The sequence below is a fragment of the Bufo gargarizans genome, chromosome 1, assembly GCF_014858855.1.
Source record: "Bufo gargarizans isolate SCDJY-AF-19 chromosome 1, ASM1485885v1, whole genome shotgun sequence".
NCBI classification, from domain to species: domain Eukaryota; kingdom Metazoa; phylum Chordata; class Amphibia; order Anura; family Bufonidae; genus Bufo; species Bufo gargarizans.
In genome coordinates, this window is record NC_058080.1 from 288,200,261 (window position 1) to 288,218,538 (window position 18,278).

Sequence of the window (18,278 nt, forward strand, 5' to 3'; positions counted from 1 at the left end):
TTTAGGCGCTGGGTGACAGGTATGGGTTTAGTGACAGAATTAGACTTAGAAATACACAGTAGCGGGTGTGTGTGAAGTTATTCTGAATGACCCAATGTGCACCTTGAATATTATATACCCTTTTAGGGATAGATTTCAAATAGCTCTGATATAGCAGAAACCACTAAATTATGAAATTGCTAAATTGGGAATTGTATTTCAACCCAGAACAAAAAATGTGCATTGACGGACACTAAATAACTTTCCCAGCCACAACAGGACAGCGTTAACGAGAGATTTAGCAGGATATAAATTTGAGGCCTAGTATTTAGGCGCTGGGTGACAGGTATGGGTTTAGTGACAGAATTAGACTTAGAAATACACAGTAGCGGGTGTGTGTGAAGTTATTCTGAATGACCCAATGTGCACCTTGAATATTATATACCCTTTTAGGGATAGATTTCAAATAGCTCTGATATAGCAGAAACCACTAAATTATGAAATTGCTAAATTGGGAATTGTATTTCAACCCAGAACAAAAAATGTGCTTTGACGGACACTAAATAACTTTCCCAGCCACAACAGGACAGCGTTAACGAGAGATTTAGCAGGATATAAATTTGAGGCCTAGTATTTAGGCGCTGGGTGACAGGTATGGGTTTAGTGACAGAATTAGACTTAGAAATACACAGTAGCGGGTGTGTGTGAAGTTATTCTGAATGACCCAATGTGCACCTTGAATATTATATACCCTTTTAGGGATAGATTTCAAATAGCTCTGATATAGCAGAAACCACTAAATTATGAAATTGCTAAATTGGGAATTGTATTTCAACCCAGAACAAAAAATGTGCTTTGACGGACACTAAATAACTTTCCCAGCCACAACAGGACAGCGTTAACGAGAGATTTAGCAGGATATAAATTTGAGGCCTAGTATTTAGGCGCTGGGTGACAGGTATGGGTTTAGTGCCAGAATTAGACTTGGAAATACACAGTAGCGGGTGTGTGTGAAGTTATTCTGAATGACCCAATGTGCACCTTGAATATTATATACCCTTTTAGGGATAGATTTCAAATAGCTCTGATATAGCAGAAACCACTAAATTATGAAATTGCTAAATTGGGAATTGTATTTCAACCCAGAACAAGAAATGTGCTTGAACGGACACTAAATAACTCGCCCAGCTACAGCACTAAGGACAGATGTAGCGGGATATAAATTTGAGGCCTAGTATTTAGGCGCTGGGTGACAGGTATGGGTTTAGTGCCAGAATTAGACTTGGAAATACACAGTAGCGGGTGTGTGAAGTTATTCTGAATGTCCCTATGTGCACCTTCAATATGATCTACCCTTTTAGGGATAGATTTCAAATAGCTCTGATATAGCAGAAACCACTAAATTATGAAATTGCTAAATTGGGAATTGTATTTCAACCCAGAACAAGAAATGTGCTTGAACGGACACTAAATAACTCGCCCAGCTACAGCACTAAGGACAGATTTAGCGGGATATAAATTTGAGGCCTAGTATTTAGGCGCTGGGTGACAGGTATGGGTTTAGTGCCAGAATTAGACTTGGAAATACACAGTAGCGGGTGTGTGTGAAGTTATTCTGAATGACCCAATGTGCACCTTGAATATTATATACCCTTTTAGGGATAGATTTCAAATAGCTCTGATATAGCAGAAACCACTAAATTATGAAATTGCTAAATTGGGAATTGTATTTCAACCCAGAACAAGAAATGTGCTTGAACGGACACTAAATAACTCGCCCAGCTACAGCACTAACGACAGATTTAGCTGGATATGAATTTGAGGCCTAGTATTTAGGCGCTGGGTGACAGGTATGGGTTTAGTGACAGAATTAGACTTGGAAATGCACAGTAGCGGGTGTGTGAAGTTATTCTGAATGACCCTATGTGCACCTTGAATATTATATACCCTTTTAGGGATAGATTTCAAATAGCTCTGATACAGCAGAAACCACTAAATTTTTAAATTGCTAAATTGGGAATTGTATTTCAACCCAGAACAAAAAATGTGCTATGACGGACACTAAATAACTTTCCCAGCCACAACAGGACAGCGGTAATGAGAGATTTAGCGGGATATAAATTTGAGGCCTAGTATTTAGGCGCTGGGTGACCGGTATGGATTTAGTGACAGAATTAGACTGGGATATGGCCAAAAAATAACCACACTATTGCTGGTTAAATGCACTTGGTGATGGGCGCAGCTTGCCCCTGATGTAGTATATGGCCAAAAAATGAACAGACTATTGCTGGTTAAATGCACTTGGTGTCACAGCTTGACCAACCACACTACTGAGGGTTAAATGCACTTGGTGACGGGCGCAGCTTGCCCCTGATGTAGTATATGGCCAAAAAATGAACAGACTATTGCTGGTTAAATGCACTTGGTGACGGGCGCAGCTTGCCCCTGATTTAGTATATGGCCAAAAAATGAACAGACTATTGCTGGTTAAATGCACTTGGTGTGATAGCTTGACCAACCACACTACTGAGGGTTAAATGCACTTGGTGACGGGCGCAGCTTGCCCCTGATGTAGTATATGGCCAAAAAATAAACAGACTATTGCTGGTTAAATGCACTTGGTGTGACAGCTTCACCCTGATGTAGGCTTTAGCCAAAAAACAAACGCACCATTGAGGGTTAAATGCACTTGGTGACAGGCGCAGCTTGCCCCTGATGTAGTATATGGCCAAAAAATAAACAGACTATTGCTGGTTAAATGCACTTGGTGTGACAGCTTCACCCTGATGTAGGCTTTAGCCAAAAAACAACCACACCATTGAGGGTTAAATGCACTTGGTCGCAGCTTGTGCTGGCGCACCACAAGACACAAAATGGCTGCCGATCACCCCAGAAAAATGTGACTGACAAACGGTCTGGGCAGCCTAAAAACAGTGAGCAATTGAGGATCAGCAGCTCAATGATCCACAGCTGCAGATCGATCAGTTAATCAAGTCCTTTGGAGGAGTTAATCTGCCTAATCTCGCCCTACTGTCGCAGCCGCAACCTCTCCCTACACTAATCAGAGCAGAGTGACGGGCGGCGCTATGTGACTCCAGCTTAAATAGAGGCTGGGTCACATGGTGCTCTGGCCAATCACAGCCATGCCAATAGTAGGCATGGCTGTGATGGCCTCTTGGGGCAAGTAGTATGACGCTTGTTGATTGGCTGCTTTGCAGCCTTTCAAAAAGCGCCAAGAAAGCGTCACAAAAGCGCGAAGAAAGCGACGAACACCGAACCCGAACCCGGACTTTTACGAAAATGTCCGGGTTCGGGTCCGTGTCACGGACACCCCAAAATTCGGTACGAACCCGAACTATACAGTTCGAGTTCGCTCATCCCTACTGAAAACCTGTCTTAGTCATCCCTTGGTGACAAAATTTCAAGGGTTGGCAAGTAAATTGGAGCTTTCTGAAGGTTTTAAGCCATTACATAAAAACATTAGCTTTCCTATTCACTGACATCAAGTGACAATCACAACTTTTGATCCAACCCCTTTAATCTTTATTTTACTGGATTTCCCCTTTAACCCGTGTTTCATTGACTTAGCTTATGGGCCTAAAATGAAGTATAGTCTTATCACCTCATCTGCCAGTAGAAACTTTCCAAACTCCAAGTGATGTCTTTCCAAAATTGAAGATCCGTGTAATTTTGCTAAAGGATGTTGAGATCTGTGGAAAACAGATAGTTAATAAAACAACATATGACTAAGTAAATTTAAATTGTAACCCTCTTAAAGTTTCTCATGTTAGATACAGTTTGAATAATATTAAATATGTAAAGTATACTGGTTTACTGGTATACTAGTATGTATTTCAGTATGAAATGGAACATGCTGACTATGCCTTTTGACACTTTAAAGAGACACTATGCCCTGAAATAGAAGAAAAAAGAAGCATAACCTGAACAGGAAAGTTTGTCAATATTTCTTTCTTCATGGACATCTGCAAACTGCTACAGAAAGTCAGAGAAGTCTAATTTCTCAATTCCCTTTCATCTTCAGCTAGAGAGTGACTCTGTGCACTAGCATGAGCTCACAGGCAGACAAGAAGTTTGGGAAAGAGGCAGAGCTTAACACTGCATTAACTTCAATGGCCCTGTGCATGAGGCCTTAAAGGGAACCTGTCACCGGGATTTTGTGTATAGAGCTGAGGACATGGGTTGCTAGATGGCCGCTAGCACATCCGCAATACCCAGTCCCCATAGCTCTGTGTGATTTTATTGTGTAAAAAAAAACAGATTTGATACATATGCAAATTAACATAAACGAGTCATATCTTACTTGTGTGACCAGAGAAGAGTCATATTTTCAAGCTCGGACTCATCGCTGGTTAATTTGCATATGTATCAAATCGGTTTTTATACACAATAAAAGCACACAGAGCTATGGGGACTGGGTATTGCGAATGTGCTAGCGGCCATCTAGCAACACATGTCCTCCGCTCTATACCCAAAATCCCAGTGACAGGTTCCCTTTAAAGTGGTTGTCTCATCATAGACAATGGGGGCATATTGCTGAGATATGCTCCCATTGTCTTATAGGTGTGGGTCCCACTGCTAGCACCCTAACCTATATCAAAAACAGGGCCCCGCAAAGTGGTGGCTGGAGGACTCTGGTCCGGCCACCACCAAGTTGGCTCCCCATAGAAGTGAATGGTAGCACACCGCACATGACCAACCATCTCTCACTTTCACTTCTATGGGCTTGACGGTAATAGCATCTCCAAAGCAAATGGTGCAGCCCCATAGAAAATGAGTGGAGGGCGGCTGCGCACGCGCAGTGTGCCCTCCTTCAAATTTGGGGCTCCGTTCTAGATATAGGTGGGGGTCCCAGTGGTGGGACCTGCACTTATAAGACAATGGGGGCATATCCTAGCGATATGCCCCCATTGTCTGTCACAAAACAACCCCTTTAATGTTAGATTCTAAACTTTGCTATTGGTGCAATTTGATAATTAACTGCTGCCAGCTTATAACTATAATGATGAAAACTATTGAGAATTTCACATAGTATGAGATACAATAGCTAGTTATACCTCCAAGACATTTCCTTATAGGCTTGACTGTCCTTTTACAACACATGTGTTAAAAACGTAACCTTTACTGATAATCATTAAAACTCACCCAGATTGTGCCCATACAAAGTAATTGTCAATAAGACTGGACGGGACAAGGAAAGGAAAAATATCTAACCCTCACACTTGCCCTATCAAACTACAAGCCCTGCCTAGCAAAAACGGAATGGCCACCCCGATAGGGGCGATCCCGTGTCAGGAACCTCCTGATAGGCCCTATATGTCCCTGACAAGGGATAGATACCCCCACCCGAGAAGAGACCTATTATGACTACAGTGGAACAGTAATGTCATTGGTCAATGTATCAAAAAATAATAAAGTCACAACATAGATAAATAATCGCACATAATACATATATGCTCCCAAATAAACCAGCGGCATCCAAATATGATCACCAGTGGAAAAAAGGAGCACATACCATATGTCTCAGGAATGCACACTTTGTCCTGACACATTTCTCTGAACCATTCTCTGGGATCAGTTCATCAGGGGACCACATATAGCAGAAAAACTCCACAAATAAAACAATACAAAAATGGAGGAAATTATGTGTGCGAATCAGATTAAACTATTGTGATAATGCCCATATGATAATTCTCATGGGGACCAAATATCATGCATCTGCACCACACACCCAATGTCCACAATGCTTATACTAATAAGCCCCTTTTAAAGTACACAGCAGACCAGTTAAAGGGGTTGTCCGGGTTCAGAGCTGAACCCGGACATACCCTTATTTTCACCCCGGCAGCCCCCCTGAGCCTGGCATTGGAGCATCTCATGCTCCGATGCGCTCCCGTGCCCTGCGCTAGATCGCGCAGGGCACAGGCTCTTGTGTTTACAATAACACACTGCCGGGCGGTAACTTCCGCCCAGCAGTGTGTTCGGTGACGTCACCGGCTCTGAGGGGCGGGCTTTAGCTCTGCCCTAGCCGTTTTACTGGCTAGGGCAGAGCCAAATCCCGCCCATCAGTGCCGGTGACGTCACCGGGGTTCCTGTCAGCCCCATAGAGAGCCCCGGTACGTCACCGGGTAACTCAGAAAAATGCCTTTGCCCTGCGCGATTTAGCGCAGGGCAAAGGAGAGCATCGGAGCATGAACTGCTCCGATGCTCATGTCAGGGGGCTGCCGGGGTGAAAATGGAGGGATGTCCAGGTTCAGCTCTGAACCTGGACAACCCCTTTAACTACTAATAGTACTAATATGGCTATATAAGTAAAATTGGAATAACAGTAGGAAAGGCTAATCAAAGTAACTACTGATGTAGCAGAGAGGGGAAAATGGTATTATACTTCCCTTAATCCCAACTGACTTGCCAGGCCTGGAGAGGGTATGATAATTAGGTTGTTCTGGGTCAGCACAGGAACATTGGTGGTGCAGTGGTGGCCATCTAGATGGAAAGTCCGTTGTCTGTCCATACCTACATGCAGTCAGCGTCGCTCTAAATACCCGTGCGCTGAAAACCGGAAGTCACGTGACCAGAAGTCGACACCCTTACATCGTAAAGAGACCTCTACTAACAGTTTTCTGCAGTGGGGGAGTTTTCATCTCACCCCACTAAGAAGGGGATCCCAAAGGGACAGTTCCTCAGAATACGGAGGAACTGTACGAGGGATGAGGATTTTGAGAAAGAGGGCACCATGCTATAACAAAGATTTCAAGAAAAAGGATACCCGTGAAAAGTACTAAACCAGAGATTTTACACTGGTGAAGGTACTCTGTGATTATATTATAATTAAATTACACTAGGGACTACCTGACATCTGATGTCTATATCTATCAGAACTATGATAAGCTTTTACAACACATGTTCATACATTTATTTATTCTCATCTAAAGTAAAAAAATTTGACTAAAAATGTTAGCATGATACAACATACCGCATACAATTACACCGCAAGTGTTACCTGTGTTAGCTAATACACATGTAATAGCACCCTAACAGTTTTTGCCATAGACATTATAATTTGTACGAATACTCATTATCAGCCATACTGTATCTGTGACAATATTGGTATGGCTATGGCAAGCAGACATTAATCATCCGTAAATTAATTGAATGTTTGATGCATTGGATGAAACCGTTGCATTCATAATAAACTATATAAATGTAAAACTCACTTCATCTGGTAAAGATTATTAGTTCCTCTGTGATCTATATCATGGCAAAACCCTGCAGTAACCATGGCCATGGCTTCTAGATCTGTATAATAGCGCTTTAGCTTCCCAGTCTATAAATAAGGAAATAAGCGTTAAACAAGAGTCTGATTTCTTGACACTACTACTGAAATTTACTAAGGACAATCCTTGGTTTGAACAGAGCTGGAAGAATTATGCAGTCCTTTAAGAGGTTTTTACAGTGCAAGATATACAAATGCATTTCCATGAAATACATGGTCAGCTATACATAAGCCTAAACGAGACATACCATCAGAAGTGTGAACATGGTTTGTGCAACATTGAATCCATGACGCCAGTTGTGATAGGTAACCTTTCTATATCCCTTCTTCATAGCATACATAAACCTCACCAGTGCCTAAATGACAAAGGCAGATAATTAGAAGCCTCACTCACATACACACGACAATCAGTCATAACATAAACCACTGACAGGAGACTTGATTAACATTGATTTATTTCACAGCATAAGAACTGTCAGTCATGGAATCTGAAGAAGGAAAAATGGGAAAGTATCCGAGCGACTTTGATAAAGGTTAAACTGCAATGAACAGATGACTGGGTTAGGGCATCTCCAAACAAGCAGGTCTTGTGGGTTATTCCTATCATGCATTATAAGGGCATGGTCAGACTGGCTCACCAGAGTACCAGAGGATCATCAGGTGGGCCAGCACTCTGATCCCATAGTGGGTCCCAAAGGTCGAAGAGAAAAAAAAAACTTTTGGAGTTGCCTTTGGAGCCAGTCACCTACCACTAGGGTCTTTGTTTTTTAATAAAAACCTATTAGACTTTATAGATGATATGGGGGTTGGGCCCTAGGAATAATTTCCTCTGATGGGCCCAAGGAACTCCAGTCTAACACTGCATAAGGAGCCTACCAAAAGAGGTCTAAAGAAGGTCTAAAGAAAGACAACCAGTGACAGGGTTATGGATGCCTAAGGCACATTGATGCACATGGGAAGCAAAGGCTAGCTGTCACTACCAGAGCTTTGAGACGTTCTCACAGCTCTGTGTCTCCACCCCTGTGATGATGTCACTTAGAGTTTGGAGGTGTTCTCACTGTTCTGTTTCTCCGCCCCTGTGATGAGGTCTTTACTCCCAGCTGTCTCTCCTGCCTTTGATTTCCCTGCCTTTAAATCACCCCTCCTCCTATTGCAGGGCGTGGATTATATTTCTCTTTTCAGTTGTAGCTCTGCCTTGAGTATCTTCACTTCTTTAGCTACTAGTTCTCTGGACCTGTGTTCTGCTGCTGCAAGCACTCCGGATATTGCCAGCGGCCCTTGGATCCGTCTTCTCTGCGGCTGCAGCTCCATCAGCTAAGTGTGCAGACTTTGTTGTGTACCTGGTGATTTCCTGACTGGATCTGAGGTGGCCACGGTTCCCTCCATATTCTGAGCAGGGCATCGGTGGCCAGTGCCCCTTCCACTATTGTAGGGGTTACAGGGCTCATCAGTCTAAGGTACGTGGGCATGCCTCGTTCCACCATTTGGATCCGGGCATGTGCTTTAGCAGCATAGGGAGAGTGTTGAGGGTCTGACAGGGGTCACCCTTTCTCTTCCCTAGTTTGGGGTCCGGTCAGTAGCTCTTCTTACTGTGTATGCTCTGGTTACCCTTAAACAGCCGTGACATTATAATCCACCAAAACCGTCCTTGTTGACATGGATCCGCTTTCTGACCTGGTTGACCGCATGCAGGGTCTTTCTTTGGAAGTAGCGGATCTCCGTCAATCTCTGACTCAGCTACAAGCATTGGGCTCTGCTCCGGCTCATGGAGTCTGTTGCGAGCCAAAGGTCTCACTTCCGGAAACGTTCTCCGGGGGCAGTGAGAATTTTGTTCGCTTCAGAGAGGCATGTAAACTCCATTTTTGTTTGTGTCCCCACTCCTCTGGTAATGAGGAACAGAGGGTGAGGATTGTCATCTCCCTGCTCAGAGGTAATGCTCAGACTTGGGCTTTTTCGCTGCCATCAGGGGATCCTTCCCTTCGATCCGTGGAAAGATTTTTTGTGGCCCTGGGGCAGATATATGATGACCCGGATCGTGTTGCTCTGGCAGAATCGAACTTACGTGTTCTATGCCAGAACAAACTGTCTGCGGAGCTTTATTGTTCTGAATTTCGGAGATGGGCAGCTGATTCAGGCTGGAATGATGCTGCACTCCGAAGTCAGTTCTGTCATGGTCTCTCAGAGGGTTTGAAAGATGCCTTTGCTTTCCATGAGAGACCAACGTCCTTAGAGTCTGCCATGTCATTAGCGGTACGCCTTGACAGGCGTCTAAGGGAAAGAAACAAGACCTCTCCGTCCAGCCATTGTCAGTCTAGGGGCAATGGTGCGGACTCATTCAGTATGCAGGGGTCTCATCCTGTCTCGCTCCCCTCTGAGGAGGAGCCCATGCAGCTAGGCCGACTTGCCCCTGATAAAAGACGATTTAGTCCTCAGAATATGGTGTGTTTTTGTTGTGGGGGCATAGGTCATTTGGCAAATGTTTGTCCGTCTAGGAGATTCCTGACCTGTACTAAGAGCGATAATAAGAGAAAAACCTCAAGAGGTAGATCATCAAGTTCTGCTTCATCTGCTACTTTGGGCAAAGTTGATGTGGGAATTGATGCTTTTCCTTTGACCTGCAGTTCCCGTTTTCTCCTGTCTGCCAGGGTGGCGCTAGAGAGCAAAGTCATTCCTTGTGAGATTTTTGTCGATAGTGGAGCGGCCGTCAATCTTATTGACACTCAATTTGTAGCCTTGCATGGTTTTCAGGTTTGTACATTAGAAAAGGATATACCTGTTTTTGCTATTGACTCTGCCCCTACTCTCGCAGAGATCTCTGAAAGGCATTGTTCACAATATCCGGCTAGCTGTAGGTGACACTCATGTGGAGGAGATATCTTGTTTTGTCCTTAACGGATTGCCTTCTCCTCTAGTTTTGGGGCTACCCTGGCTCACTAGACATAACCCCACTATTGATTGGCAAGGAAGGCAAATAAATGAGTGGAGTGACTTTTGTAGAGAGAATTGTCTCACAGCCACTCTTGCAGAGGTGTCTACTAAAACTCTGCCATCATTTCTCTCTGATTTCTCGGATGTGTTTTCTGAGAGCGGTGTTCAGGAGCTACCTCCTCACCGGGAGTTTGACTGTCCCATTAACCTCATTCCCGGCGCCAAGCTGCCAAAGGCACGCCTCTACAATCTCTCACAACCGGAAAGACTCGCAATGCGAACCTATATCTCCGAGAGTCTCGAGAAGGGGCATATTCGTCCCTCAAAGTCGCCTGTTGCCGCGGGTTTTTTTTTTGTTAAAAAAAAAGATGGCTCTCTGAGACCTTGCTTAGATTTTAGGGAGCTGAACCGTATCACGATTCGCGATCCCTATCCCCTTCCTCTGATCCCGGACCTCTTCAACCAAATTGTTGGGGCCAAGGTGTTTTCCAAATTGGATCTGAGAGGCGCGTACAACCTGGTCAGGGTCAGAGAGGGGGATGAATGGAAAACGGCCTTTAATACCCCTAACGGGCATTTCGAGAATCTCGTTATGCCTTTCGGCCTGATGAATGCTCCGGCCGTCTTTCAGCATTTTGTTAATAGTATTTTCTATCATTTAATGGGGAAATTTGTATTGGTGTATCTTGATGATATTTAGATTTTTTCCCCTGATGTTCAGACCCATCAGGATCATCTTTTTCAGGTCCTGCAGATACTGCGGGAAAATAAACTGTATGCCAAGCTGGAGAAATGTCTTTTTATGGTATCGGAGATTCAATTTCTGGGTTTTCTCCTCTCTGCTTCTGGTTTTCGCATGGATCCGGAGAAGGTCCGTGCTGTGCTGGAGTGGGAGCTTCCTGAAAATCAGAAGGCATTGATGCGCTTTCTGGGTTTTGCTAACTACTACAGAAAGTTCATTTTGAATTATTCCTCTATTGTCAAACCCCTTACTGACATGACAAAAAAGGGGACGGATTTTTCCTCTTGGTCGGAGGAGGCGCTTGCAGCCTTTTCTAAGATTAAAGAGAGTTTTGCGTCTGCTCCCATCTTGGTGCATCCCGATGTTTCCTTACCTTTTATTGTTGAGGTGGATGCTTCCGAGGTGGGTGTGGGTGCAGTTTTGTCCCAGGGCCCCTCTCCTGCCAAATGGCGACCTTGTGCCTTTTTCTCTAGAAAACTCTCCCCGGCAGAGAGAAACTATGATGTGGGAGATAGGGAGTTGTTGGCCATCAAGTTGGCTTTCGAGGAATGGCGCCATTGGTTGGAGGGGGCCAGGCACCCTATCACCGTTTTTACCGACCATAAGAATCTGGCGTACTTGGAGTCGGCCAGGCGTATGAATCCGAGACAGGCCAGATGGTCTCTGTTCTTCTCCAGATTCAATTTTGTTGTTACTTTCCGCCCTGGGATCAAGAATGTGAAGGCTGATGCTCTCTCTCGCTGTTTTCCGGGAGGAGGAAACTCCGAGGACCCGGGTCCCATTTTGGCGGAGGGGGTAGTTGTTTCTGCTCTATATTCCGATTTGGAGGCCGAGGTCCAGGCTGCCCAGTCTGAGGCACCTGCCCGTTGTCCCTCCGGGAAGTTGTTCGTGCCTCCTGAGCTACGTCACAAACTCTTTAAGGAACATCATGATACGGTTCTTGCTGGTCACCCCGGGAGTAGAGCCACGGTAGATCTCATTGCTCGGAGATTTTGGTGGCCGGCTCTTCGTAAGTCTGTGGAGGGTTTTGTGGCGGCTTGTGAGACGTGCGCTCGCGCTAAGGTCCCTCGTTCACGACCTTCAGGTTCCCTTCTCCCGTTACCCATACCTTCCCGTCCTTGGACACACCTGTCCATGGACTTTATCACGGATCTTCCTCGTTCCTCGGGGAAGTCGGTGATCCTGGTGGTCGTGGACCGTTTTAGCAAGATGGCTCATTTCGTTCCTTTCCCTGGTTTACCCAATGCTAAAACGTTGGCGCAAGCTTTTGTCGATCATATTGTTAAATTGCACGGCATTCCCTCTGAGATTGTTTCCGATAGAGGCACGCAGTTTGTGTCCAGGTTCTGGAAGGCTTTCTGTTCTCGCCTGGGGGTTCGGCTGTCCTTCTCTTCTGCTCAGTCGAATGGTCAGACTGAGCGCCTCAATCAGAATCTGGAGACATATTTGCGCTGTTTTGTGGCAGAGAACCAGGAGGATTGGTGTTCATTTCTCCCTCTTGCTGAGTTTGCTTTGAACAACCGTCGTCAGGAATCTTCTGATAAGTCACCATTTTTTGGTGCATATGGGTTCCATCCGCAGTTTGGGACATTCTCGGGAGGGGCTCTTTCTGGTTTACCTGAGGAGGAGAGATTTTCCTCGTCTTTGTCTACCATTTGGCAAAAGATTCAGAGTAATCTCAGAAAGATGAGTGAGAAGTATAAGCGTGTGGCTGATAAGAGACGTGTGCCTGGTCCGGACCTGAATGTGGGTGATCTGGTGTGGTTGTCTACAAGAAATATTAAACTGAAGGTTCCCTCCTGGAAATTGGGTCCCAAGTTTATTGGGCCTTATAAAATGTTGTCAGTCATCAATCCTGTTGCCTTCCGCCTTGATCTTCCACGGGTTTGGAAGATACATAATGTATTTCACAGATCTCTCTTAAAACCATATGTCCAGCCCACGGTACCCTCCTCTTTGCCTCCTCCTCCGATTTTGGTTGATGGCAATCTGGAGTTTGAGGTTTCCAGAATTGTGGACTCTCGCATTGTCCGCGGTTCTCTTCAGTACCTCGTTCATTGGAAGGGTTATGGTCCTGAGGAGAGGATGTGGGTTCCGATGTCGGACATTAAAGCCACTCGCCTTATCAGGGCATTTCATAGGGCTCATCCTGGGAAGGTGGGTCCTGGGTGTCCGGAGTCCACCCGTAGAGGGGGGGGGTACTGTCACTACCAGAGCTTTGAGACGTTCTCACAGCTCTGTGTCTCCACCCCTGTGATGATGTCACTTAGAGTTTGGAGGTGTTCTCACTGTTCTGTTTCTCCGCCCCTGTGATGAGGTCTTTACTCCCAGCTGTCTCTCCTGCCTTTGATTTCCCTGCCTTTAAATCACCCCTCCTCCTATTGCAGGGCGTGGATTATATTTCTCTTTTCAGTTGTAGCTCTGCCTTGAGTATCTTCACTTCTTTAGCTACTAGTTCTCTGGACCTGTGTTCTGCTGCTGCAAGCACTCCGGATATTGCCAGCGGCCCTTGGATCAGTCTTCTCTGCGGCTGCAGCTCCATCAGCTAAGTGTGCAGACTTTGTTGTGTACCTGGTGATTTCCTGACTGGATCTGAGGTGGCCACGGTTCCCTCCATATTCTGAGCAGGGCATCGGTGGCCGTGCCCCTTCCACTATTGTAGGGGTTACAGGGCTCATCAGTCTAAGGTACGTGGGCATGCCTCGTTCCACCATTTGGATCCGGGCATGTGCTTTAGCAGCATAGGGAGAGTGTTGAGGGTCTGACAGGGGTCACCCTTTCTCTTCCCTAGTTTGGGGTCCGGTCAGTAGCTCTTCTTACTGTGTATGCTCTGGTTACCCTTAAACAGCCGTGACACTAGCCTGTCTGATCCCATAGAAGAGCAACGGTAGGGCAAATTGCTGAAAAATGCATTGCTGATTGTGATAGCAACATGTCAGGACACACAGTCTATCATGGTCTGCTGTGTATGGGACTGTATATCCACAGACTTGCCCATGTCCATATCGACTCTGTCCATTGCTGAAAGCATATATAATGGATATGTGAAGGTAACCATTAGAACTGTACCTTGGAGTAATAGAAGAAGATGCCTTTGTCTCAAGTGTGTTAGAGATGATGGTTGTGGAACCACTGTGTTTGACGTTGGGCTAGACCTGAGGTCATTATCCTGGCGGTCCCCTAGTTTTCATCTTTTAACCCTTATACAGGGATCTGGTCTTCGTTGTAGTGGAGCCACCAGTCTGCTAACTCTTGGAATAGTCCCGTTGTACAAACCGGATTCCCAAAAAGTTGGGACACTAAACAAATTGTGAATAAAAACTGAATGCAATGATGTGGAGATGGCAAATGTCAATATTTTATTTGTAATAGAACGTAGATGACAGATCAAACGTTTAATCCGAGTAAATGTATAATTTTAAAGGAAAAATACATTGATTCAAATTTTCACGGTGTCAACAAATCCCAAAAAAGTTGGCAAAAGTAGCAATAAGAGGCTGGAAAAAGTAAATTTGAGCATAAAGAAGAGCTGGAAGACCAATTAACACTAATTAGGTCAATTGGCAACATGATTGGGTATAAAAAGAGCTTCTCAGAGTGGCAGTGTCTCTCAGAAGCCAAGATTGGTAGAGGATCACCAATTCCCACAATGTTGCGCAGAAAGATAGTGGAGCAATATCAGAAAGGTGTTACCCAGCGAAAAATTGCAAAGACTTTGCATCTATCATCATCAACTGTGCATAACATCATCCGAAGATTCAGAGAATCTGGAACATTCTCTGTGCGTAAGGGTCAAGGCCGTAAAACCATACTGGATGCCCGTGATCTCCGGGCCCTTAAACGACACTGCACCACAAACAGGAATGCTACTTTAAAGGAAATCACAGAATGGGCTCAGGAATACTTCCAGAAACCATTGTCAGTGAACACAATCCACCGTGCCATCCGCCGTTGCCAGCTGAAACTCTACAGTGCAAAGAAGAAGCCATTTCTAAGCAAGATCCACAAGCTCAGGCGTTTTCACTGGGCCAGGGATCATTTAAAATGGAGTGTGGCAAAATGGAAGACTGTTCTGTGGTCAGACGAGTCACGATTCGAAGTTCTTTTTGGAAATCTGGGACCAAAGTGGACAAGGACAACCCAAGTTGTTATCAACGCTCAGTTCAGAAGCCTGCATCTCTGATGGTATGGGGTTGCATGAGTGCGTGTGGCATGGGCAGCTTGCATGTCTGGAAAGGCACCATCAATGCAGAAAAATATATTCAGGTTCTAGAACAACATATGCTCCCATCCAGACGTCATCTCTTTCAGGGAAAACCCTGCATTTTTCAACAAGATAATGCCAGACCACATTCTGCATCAATCACAACATCATGGCTGCGTAGGAGAAGGATCCGGGTACTGAAATGGCCAGTCTGCAGTCCAGATCTTTCACCTATAGAGAACATTTGGCGCATCATAAAGAGGAAGGTGCAACAAAGAAGGCCCAAGACGATTGAACAGCTAGAGGCCTGTATTAGACAAGAATGGGAGAGCATTCCTATTTCTAAACTTGAGAAACTGGTCTCCTCGGTCCCCAGACATCTGTTGAGTGTTGTAAGAAGGGGAGATGCCACACAGTGGTGAAAATGGCCTTGTCCCAACTTTTGGGGGATTTGTTGACACCATGAAATTCTGATTCAACATATTTTTCCATTAAAATGGTACATTTTCTCAGTTTAAACTTTTGTTCCGTGATTTATGTTCTATTCTGAATAAAATATTAGAAGTTGGCACCTCCACATCATTGCATTCAGTTTTTATTCACGATTTGTATAGTGTCCCAACTTTTTTGGAATCCGGTTTGTAGTTGGTAGCTGACACACTAGGTTAGTTGTCAATTTCAGCTCTAAGACACCATATAAGGAGCCCTTCTTTTGTATGTTTGACTCACACTTAAGGAACATCATTTTTATATACACCATTTTTGGAGCATTCAGCTGGTGCCAAAGGAGCTTCCACAGTGATATCCTCAAACATATTGTTTTGATGAAGGGGAACCTTGGGTTCTGACAGATTGTGTACCACTGTAGTGTTGTTTTTGCAGCTGCATATTAGTATTATTGCACATAATGGATGTCACATCATGAATTTTCTTTTCATTCTCTTTTTGCACTATAACACTTTTTCTTATTATTCTTTCTGCACTTTATCAGTTTATGCATATTTTACATTCTGAGTATTTTGATACTGAGCATATTATTTATTGGGTTTTGTATCTACTGAGGATTCTGTGGTGTGTTCCTAGTTTTAAATGTATCTGCTTACCTATTTAATTGCTGTGATCATATTATGTTAGGCCTTAGCAGGGATCTTTATTGTGAAGGGGAGTTTTATTTGATTGATAAAAGTTTTAGTTTTGTTTTTTAAAGGGAATCTGTCCTCATATTTGACTATGCTAAACTACTGACAGCACTAAGAAGGGGACGGGGAGTGCAGGAGTAGTGAGAATATAAACTTTTATTCTGGCAAATTCTGCTCCATAAGTGCACTGGAGGCAGGACTTAACTGTGAAGTGCTCTCTGCATTGAGATACTTCACAGCCCTCCCTTCTGCTGAGTGACAACAGAATTGGTCTCCTGGTCAGAGTAGAGTGGTGGGGGTGTTGTGGAACAGCTCAATGCATAGAACCGACAACACCTCACAGTAAAGCCTTCTCCATTGCACTTAAGAAGCAGAATCTCCAAGAACAAAAATTCATATTTTCACTACTTCTGATTATAAAAGATTCACAAACAGTAGACTTGTACAGCTCTTTTGTGTAGGTTTTTGTTTATTTTATTTTTACAAAATAAAGGTCTTTAGAGGCAAAAGCACTGTTGTTGGACAAAACACCTTTTCAGCATTTTTTGCTTATTTTTTCTAGTCTCAGTAGACCCCCAACATCTGCTTGACCTGACCCAGGGCTTATGCAACAATGCTGTAAACACAAGCACTGTGACATACGGCCTCTTAACAGCCGTCACATAAAGACATATTGGTGGTTGTTAAGGGGTTAAATTTGGTTATAGCTTTTAGTGAGGAGGGATATACAACTTTGCTGTCAAACTAATTTACAGTAAGAAATCTATGGAAGAAACAATTATGCAAATATAAAAATACAACTACGCTCTAAGTCTTGGAAATATATGTAAGTACCGTCTAGCACAGGGATGCACAACATTTTCTGGCTGGGGGCCACACTGTCAGACTGAACCAACGACAAGGGTCAAAGTAAAATTTAAAAGCATATTAACAACTGAAATACTGTAATTTATGTACATATTGTACATATAGTATATACTATAAATGTCTGGTTACATTTCTAGTACTCCCATCTAATGGGAGAATACATGAAAAATATATGTAAGTAGCCACAAGACATAGACATACGTGTCTGTTACCATATGATTGGGGGCCGCACATAATTATTGTGCACCCCTGATCTAGCATTCAACTTGTTGTCAGTGTGGAAACCATTGAGGTCCGGATTAACAGACAGCAGGATCAAAAAACCATATCCCATGTGTGAATAATGCCCGGCCATACTATATACTATATCTTGAAGAACTTATTTGTTTACACAATACAGCTGTCCTATGCTATTGGGTCATTGAACATTATTTTTGGGGGTTATCTAGAGACTTTTTATTCCAACAGACATATTCTATTTGGCTTTCTCCCAATTTTTGTGGTGAAGTATTTTATTATTGAAATCCATGAGTGCAGGGGACAAAGCAGGCAGTCAATACTAGATGCTAGTGATTTAAAGAGGACCTTTCACTTGTATAAACTATGTGAACTGAGTATGCTGCCATATAGAGCGGCGCCCGGGGATCTCACTGCACTTACTATTATCCCCGGGCGCCACTCCGTTCCCCCGTTATAGGCTCCGGTACCTTTGCTTCTTAAGTTATAGTAGGCGGGTCTTCCCTTGTCCTGTGGGCGTCTCCTTCTCCTAGGCTGCAGCGCTGGCCAATCGCAGCGCACAGATCACAGCCTGGGAGAAGGAGACGCCCACAGGACAAGGGAAGACCCGCCTACTATAACTTAAGAAGCAAAGGTACCGGAGCCTATAACGGGGGAACGGAGTGGCGCCCGGGGATAATAGTAAGTGCAGTGAGATCCCCGGGCGCCGCTCTATATGGCAGCATACTCAGTTCACATAGTTTATACAAGTGAAAGGTCCTCTTTAAGGGCCCCCAGGGAATGCTGCATTCAGTGTTGAGCGAATCGAGCTTCAAATCAGAGATCTGAAGTCAATTCGTTCAAGTGCTTTGGCTTTTATGCTGTCTCCATACAGCATTGAACTGTATT

General features: G+C 44.3%; 1 protein-coding gene across 1 annotated transcript in view; it reads right to left on the reverse strand.

Moving 5' to 3' along the window:
* Window positions 1-18,278, reverse strand: part of PDE6B (phosphodiesterase 6B) — a 103,433-nt gene that overhangs the window by 25,236 nt on the left and 59,919 nt on the right. Inside the window, exons 13-15 of the mRNA XM_044278160.1 lie at window positions 7,522-7,629; window positions 7,215-7,324; window positions 3,602-3,689 (exon numbers count right to left, since the gene is read on the reverse strand). Coding sequence (XP_044134095.1) covers window positions 3,602-3,689; window positions 7,215-7,324; window positions 7,522-7,629 — 306 coding nt within the window. The remainder of the gene's footprint in view (window positions 1-3,601; window positions 3,690-7,214; window positions 7,325-7,521; window positions 7,630-18,278) is intronic.